Source organism: Callorhinchus milii, unplaced genomic scaffold (assembly GCF_018977255.1).
Source record: "Callorhinchus milii isolate IMCB2004 unplaced genomic scaffold, IMCB_Cmil_1.0 Scaffold12, whole genome shotgun sequence".
Lineage (NCBI taxonomy): Eukaryota > Metazoa > Chordata > Chondrichthyes > Chimaeriformes > Callorhinchidae > Callorhinchus > Callorhinchus milii.
The window spans coordinates 15,123,217-15,130,948 of record NW_024704753.1 but is presented as its reverse complement, the minus strand read 5'-3'; the positions used below and the strand labels follow the sequence as shown (position 1 = coordinate 15,130,948).

Below are 7,732 nucleotides of genomic sequence, written 5' to 3'. Positions count from 1 at the left end.
CTATTTCCTCGTTGCAGACAGTTGTAATGCCCCATTGCTGTCCTGGCTGAGATCAGTTAACAATACACAGAACTGGGGTCTTCCCTTCTGCGTGGCTTTTTGTTACGCCAGGAATACCTCTGCCTACAATGCCCAGACCCCAGTCCTGGCCTCCTTTTCATCTGTGGCCCTGAGATCTTCCATGCATCTCTAGAATTATGATAATAATACTCCTTGATATAGTGTCTTATCACATTATTGAGACGTCTCAAAATGCTTCACAGAATATTTTGTGAAATAAATCGACTGTATATTTTGTGGGCGAAATGTGTTAGCCAATTGCATACAGCAGTGCCCCACAAACAGTCGTGGTTTTTTTCAGGGGTTATTACCCCCGCAAATAATACAGTAATAATCCTTTGATTTGACACACCTCATCACATCGTCAAGACGTCTCAAAGCGCTTCACGGGATATCCTGTAAAGGGGAATGGCTGTGTATTTTGTGGGCGACCAGCCAGCTGTGTTTCGCGCTTTGAGATGCCCTCCCAATCTAAATGTGGGAAAACTGCACTCGCACCTTGAGGTGTCGGAATTCAGTGCTTTCCGTATTCCTGCTCCCCAACGCAATAAGCTGGGCTGATGGTACGAAGAGGCAGGCCATCCATCCCAACCTCCACGAAGCAAGCCCGGACCGACTCCCCAACACCAGCGTCGGACCGTTCCTGAGAAGTCATTTGCTCGCCCCTGGATTATTTTTTTTCAAAAAAAAAAAGCAATTACTCCCATCAGGAGATCTTTTAAGCGTAGGCACAATATAATAATAATAATCCTTGCATCTGATATAGCGCTTTTCACGTCGGGAGGACGTCCCAAAGGGACACGCCGTAAAGTCAACTGACCGCACGTTTGTGGGCGAGCGCGGCGGCCAATTGCGCACAGCAGCGTCCCGCAACCGGCCGTGGATCGAAAATGACCAATTTACCATGAGCGTTTCGGGTTTTTTTTTGGAGGGATTATCATTAGGAGTGTGGAGTGAGGAAACTCGCCCAATATAGACAGAAAGCAGGTCGGAGTGGAGTAGAGGGAGGGAGTGGGGGGGGGGGGGGGAGGGGACCAGTTAACCAACAACAGGATCTTTTCCTTCAAATAAACCCTGGATCTGTCCAGTTGTTCCTGGTAACCCGATGCAGTGCACTGACTGTCGAAACCACCCGCTTTGCGCGTGTGTGTGTGTGTGTGTGAGTGCACATTCCCTGAGTGACTCGCGTTGTACATCGGGTGTCATTTTGAGCACTGACGGGGGAGAAGGCGTGTGAGCACAGGAAGGTTTCCTCCCCCCCCACCCCCACCCCCACCCCCCCCCACTCCTCCCTCTCCCCCGTCAGACCCACCGGCATCACAGTCTCGGCGGCAGCTTCAGACCGCCAGAGGCACTCACTCGCTCCGTGACATTGGCAACTTTGCAATTTTGAAAGATTATTTTATTTTTTTATTTTTTTTTGCACCGCACACACACGCGCGCACACACACACACGCACACACACACCCCCCCCCCCCCTCCCCAGCAGCGGGTCGGGTTGACAGCTCTCCTCCGGCACAAGCGCCCTTCATCCGTGTAAGACTTGACGTTTTCCCGGAGGTATATATAACGTGTTACCGAGGACGCGTTTGCAGTGTATTCGTTTGGTGACCTGTGTCCCGTTTGCGCTGCTTTTATTTCCTTTTTGCCATCAGTGAGTGTGTGTGTGTGTGTGTGTATGTGTGGACGTGAGTGTGTGTGTGTGTGTGCGTGTGTGTGTATGTGAGTGTGTGTGTGAGTGCGTGTGAGAGTGAGTGTGTGCGTGTGAGTGTGTGTGTATGTGAGTGCGTGTGAGAGTGTGTGCGTGTGAGTGTGTGTATGTGAGTGTGTGGGTGAGTGCGTGTGAGAGTGAGTGTGTGCGTGTGAGTATGTGAGTGTGTGTATGTGTGTGAGAGTGTGTGTGTGTGTGAGTGTGTGTGTGAGTGTATGTGAGTGTGTGTGCGTGTGTGTGAGAGTGTGTGTGTGTATGTGAGTGTGTGTGTGTGTGCGTGTGAGAGTGAGTGTGTGCGTGTGAGTGTGTGTATGTGAGTGTGTGGGTGAGTGCGTGTGAGTGTGTGCGTGTGAGTATGTGAGTGTGTGTGTGTGTGTGTGTGTGCGTGTGTGTATGTGTGTGCGTGTATGTGAGTGTGTGTGAGTATGTGAGTGTGTGTGAGAGTGTGTGAGTGAGTGTGTGAGTGAGTGTGTGAGTGAGTGTGTGAGTGTGTGAGTGAGTGAGTGTGTGAGTGAGTGTGTGAGTGTGTGTGAGAGTGTGTGAGTGTGTGAGTGTGTGAGTGAGTGAGTGAGTGTGTGAGTGAGTGTGTGAGTGTGAGCTCCGTCTTTGCAAGAGAGCCTTCACGGTTCCCAACATTCTCGTTCATGTTTCGATCCGCAAATGAACTTTCGGGTTAATGAGGACCTCCGATCGCGTCTCTCTTTGTTTTTCTCTTCTTCTTCTTCTTCTTCTTCTTCCTTCTAACCCCCAGTGAGAAAGAAGGGCAACTCGGGGGGACTGGGGGGGGAGATGCCATCGGAGGAGTGCGCGGATCGGGTCACCCCACAAGGATCACTGTACAGGGAACTGCCCCACATCATCAACACCGATGGACAGTACCTGTTCTGCAGGTACTGGAGCCCGAAAACAAAGCCCAGGTCAGCATCGCCTTTCTTTATTCTTTTCTTTTCTTTTCCTTTGTTGAAAGTTGTTGTTTTTTTTTGTTGGGGGGGGGGGGGGGGAGTGGGGTGGAAAAAAAAAAGAGCAAAACGCAGCAGAAATCGCGAGGGTGAAAGTCGAAAGTGAAAGCATCAGCTGTAGGTGAGAGACCGACTGTGTGCATTGCATTTCACGGCCAAAGTTAACACGAAGCCTCTTTGCAGAAGGCGAGGATCAGGAAACGACCAATTCGGTACATGTGAAGCGACTGCAATCGGTGAGATCTGTCAAACAGGGTCCAGGGCAGTAGTGGTGGGTTACAACTCACTCACTCACTCACTCACTCACTCACCAGCTGTGCATCCCGGAATTGCATGCTCCACTTTCTAGGTTTTTGCGACTGTTTTATGTGAATCAATCCATTAATAAGGGGTTGTTTGTTAGCTGTTGCAGACACCGCACATGGTATTTTTATGTGTGTGCATTCGGGAATCTCCTGCTTCGCTCTTCCTCGGCAGGTGACCAAATGCTTGAGCATTTTCTGGATATTAAACGTTAAGGGCCTTCCAGCAAAATGATCATAATAGATACCTAAACACGTGCTAAACAAATTACTCTGCATCAGCGATCTCAGTGCTTTCCTAATGTAATTCTCTCCTCCATATTATTCCTTCTATATAGGCTGAATCAATAGCTGCATCTCACTGAACTGATAATAATAATAATAATCCTTGCATTTGATATAGCGCTTTTCACGTCGGGAGGACGTCCCAAAGCGCTTCACAGAACACACTGTAAAGTGAACTGACTGTATATTTGTGGGCGAACGCGGCAGCCAATTGCGCACAGCAATGTCCCACAAACAGTCGTAGATTGAAAATGACCAATTTATTATTGTTTTTGGTTTTGGAGGGATTATTATTAGGCTCTGTGTGGAGTAAGGAAACTTGCCCAAGGTGTCGCCCTGTCTGGAATTGAACTCAGGTCTCTCGCTTGCAAAGTGAGTGCTCTAACCACTGAGCTACAGGACTCCGCAAACTACTACTGGTGTTAAGAGGAATAGACGATTATTTTAAGAAGGTTATTTGTAAAGGTGACAAATCAGATAACTGATACCTGATATTAGATTATCTACTTCTCTCTGTGTCCATGTTCAGTTTGGAGAAGATATGACCTTGTTCCCCTAAGCCTTAGTGCTAAATGCACCCTGTGGTGTAGTACTGAGCAATGCAGACAGGAAGCTCTCTGGTTCCATGAATGGTGGCTGCTGATCTCAGTAGGGGCAGACCTACCAGTGATACAATCTGTTTCAGTGCCTCTCACTCCTGCAGTCAAAACATCGGGAGTTTTCTACTTTGCGTTGGTATTCTTTTTTCTTTGGTTAGTCAGGTATCTGACACACATGGAAGGAAACTCACAAAGATTCAAACAAAACCACCAGGAGAGGCTAGAGAACCTCGGATTATTCTCCTTTGAGCAGAGAAGGTTAAGAGGAGACTTAATAGAAGTTTTCAAAATTATGAGGGGCTTTGATCGGGTGAACAAGGAGAAACTATTTCCACTAGCCGGTAGGTTGGAAACCCGAGGACACCGATTTAAAATAGTTGTTAAAAGAAACAGGGGAGGTGAGGAGAAATGTTTTCACACAGCGAATTGTTGGGATCTGGAATGCATTGCCTGAAAGGGTGGTGGAAGGCGATTCAACAACAACTTTTAGGAGAGAAGTAGATAATTATTTAGGGGGGGACAAGTTTGAAGGCTGTGGGGAGAGCGCGGGGGAGTGGGATTGATGTGGATAGCTCTTTTCAAAAAGCCAGCACAGAAACGATGGGCTGAATGGCCTCCTTCTGTGCTGTATAGTTCTATGGTAAACTACTGAGAGTTGCAGATATGTATGGTTTGTATTTGTCTGTTGGGGAGTGCACATTCTCTTCCCTGAGGGATACACCTTTCTTGTCTAATTCCAGAGAGTTTAGGTGCAGGTTTGTAACAACTCAGGTTTGAGAGCCCCAGAGTATGTATTGCGGTCAGCTGGAGTTGAACGAGCTAGACTGCAAAGCTTGTCATTGTGAACCCTGGTAAGTTTCTCACTGCTTATCCAGCTAGGACTAATCGACCTGGCTAGCCCAAAGTTAGGGCTTAGGCTTGCATGCTGAACAGAAGCTGAGTAGAAGGAATTCCAGCTCCCAGGGAATGGTCGGCTCCTCCATGTCCAGCCAATGAGCCAGTCTGGATGGTCCATTAACAATTTGGAGTAGTGTGGACTTGCCATGATCAGGAACTGGACTCCCAAAACTGCTACAGAGGATTGACTTAATTCTGATGCTCTGTTGTCAGATTCCAGTCAATTCAGTCTCAATGAGACCCCATATATCTCCTCCCCCTGCCATCCCCCCCCTCCTCACCCATGGATAATTACTTGACCACATGTTGGTCATTAAACACCTAACAACAAACAAACAGGAAGATGTTGCAAGAAGCTGGATAGTCGAGGATTTGCACCCGAGCTGGGAGTTGAACTCGGCGGAAGTGCAAGGGGATGATGACCAAAGGCGTGGTTAAAGAGGGAAGTCTTCAGACGGACCTTGTAGGAAGCGAGGGAATGGGGCAAGGTGAAGGGATTCCGGGATGGAGTACCAGAGAGTGGGGGCAGACAGGCTGAAAGCCTGACCCCCAATGATGGAGTGAGCAGGGTGAGGGCCATAAAGCAGGCAGGAGTGGGTGGGTTGCTAGGGTTAAGAAAGACATGCCACAGGTATGTGAACAGGTACCAGAAGCTCTCACAACCAACACAGAGAGCAGCACAACATAAAATAAATGAGAGAAATGTCACCATCCTCCTCACTTGGTTTCAGGTCAGTTATTGTGCTGGCTGTACAGCCAGGTCTAGATATACTTGTTATTGGTGTCACAGCTGGAAAAAGCATGTGTGTGGATGTTGGATGACCACACCATCAGTGCCAACTGTATTGTTGCCAGTGGTCAAATAGCCTGCCAACACTGACTGCCCGTGCTCATACATGAATAATGATCACTTCGATGAGATACTGGAAGAGTACTTCCACAATTGAACACAATTCAGTAAATTTGAAAATTTTCAGGGAGAAAAGAGGAGAAAACTGCAATAAATAAAAGAATGTGAACCGGCAGCATGTGTTTTAAAAAAATGTGATCACTCAATCCATGAATGTTTGCAACTGGTGGCTGCTTGTGGTTTGCAACTGCTGTGTGCAATTGGTTGCCGCATTCCTCCACAAAATACACAGTCAATCCACTTTACAAAGGTGCTTTGAAGCGCTTGGAGACCTCTCAACCACGTGATAAGGCGCTGTATCAAATGCAAGGATTATTATTATCATGTCCCAGTCATCAGTTTCTTTGTGTGAACATTATTGCACATTAGAGACCTGATGTACAGCCAGCACGATAACTGACCGCCAGCTATAGTAACTAAACTGTATCAGTGTCATTCAAGAATCATGTATCCCATGATTTTAATATACTTTTATAATGAAAAATCACATTGGTTCAGTTCCTCTGAATCAGCTGACAACTCCCTGAACTCAAAGGCATTATTTCCATGATTTTTTGTAAATCTATACAATTACAGAGCCCACGGTGCTTGAAAAATTGGACAGTAATGATTGCAAATTATCACATGAAATCAACTGAGTTTTCTACTGAACGATGTTATTTTGAAATCGATTTTCTAAACACTGTGCAATGGCATAACAAATATTTCTAGAAGAGAATGAGGTGAGCAGGGTGCAAGGTTTCCAGTTCCTTCAGAAGTGAAAAAAATAGCTAGTGTGGTAGTAAAATTCTAAAGCAATCATTTAAAATCTGATACAATTACAAGCATGTTTCCCAGAGTTATGAAAGGATTATAAATCAAGTTAGATATTCTTTTTATAGCCCGGTAGGTAAATCATTCAAATTATGCATTTTTAATTTCAGAGGGGACTAAATTAAGGAGTCTTGTAGTGTAGTATTTAGTGTGCTCGTAAGCAAGAAGACCTGGGTTCATTTTCTGGGCGGGGCGAAACCTTAGTTTCCTCACTCCGCATGCCTCTGTTTACCCAGCATTAAATAGGAACCCGGTTGTCAGTCAATTTGCAGATTGCTTTCCAGGAGGAATAATCCCTCCAAAAAGGTCAGTCCATGACCGTTTGTGGGACACTGCTGTGTGCAATTGGCTGCCACATTTTGCCCACAAAATACAGTCAATCCACTTTACAATATATTCTGTGAAGGGCTTTGAGACGTCTCAACGATGGAATAAGGCGCGATATCAAATGCAAGGAATATTATTTGTTATTATACACTTATACCTCTATTCTAATCCCAATTCCCTTCTCTTTCCAAATATCTTCTAACATCTCTGGTCTGCATGTGCTTGTTCAATTCTTTTTTTTAAATGCCCCAGCCTTTTATGTGAATGAAAATGTTACGTTAAAGGCTGAGGTCCACAGAGCAAGATATCCACTAACTATCTAGGTTGAAAAGAGCAGCATTAAAAAAAGTGTTCAATAAATGGATAGATGTCATCAAGTTTGGGCTTCAAAAGCCTGTAAATTGTGGGAGGATAAGGGTGAGAGAGTTGCTTCAGCCATGCATTAGGACATGATCAGACTGACACTCCAGCACATGCTGTATTGTTCGAGATGCAGCCCTTGGATGAGGAAACTGAGATCTTGTTCAGTTGGACTTTAAAGATACTCTGACGCTATTTTAAAACCACTGTCTAATATCTCCTACTGTAAAGTGAATGTGGATGACAGCTGTTTCTGATTAACTTCTCCTCCCCCCACAGTCCTGTAACAATGTTTGTGAAAGGAGGAGACAAATAATTTTCATCTTATAAAGCCACAGCTCTAAATTCCATGAAACTCATTTTGTGCTGACAAAATAGCATGAGCCAGTTCTGCTTACTTTCCCTACCTCCTCGCTTCAGGTAGGGTGCCCAGCCAGCTGTGCAAAGCTCTTTGAGACTTCCTCCTTACATGAAAGGCACTATATAAATGTAAATTGTGTTGCAATTGT

At 45.8% G+C, this 7,732-nt stretch overlaps 1 protein-coding gene across 3 annotated transcripts in view; it reads left to right on the top strand.

The window, feature by feature from the left end:
- Positions 1-1,526: 1,526 nt before the first annotated feature.
- Positions 1,527-7,732, top strand: part of mgll (monoglyceride lipase) — a 29,643-nt gene continuing 23,437 nt past the window's right edge. The window contains exons 1-2 of one of the 3 annotated variants that reach the window (XM_042339622.1): positions 1,527-1,620; positions 2,523-2,688. In XM_042339622.1, the coding sequence (XP_042195556.1) occupies positions 2,561-2,688 (128 nt within the window). In that variant the 5' untranslated portion in view covers positions 1,527-1,620; positions 2,523-2,560. Of the gene's footprint in view, positions 1,621-2,320; positions 2,689-2,913; positions 2,967-7,732 lie in introns of those variants that run through there. The other 2 variants (XM_007890343.2, XM_007890342.2) reach the window with 2 other exon arrangements.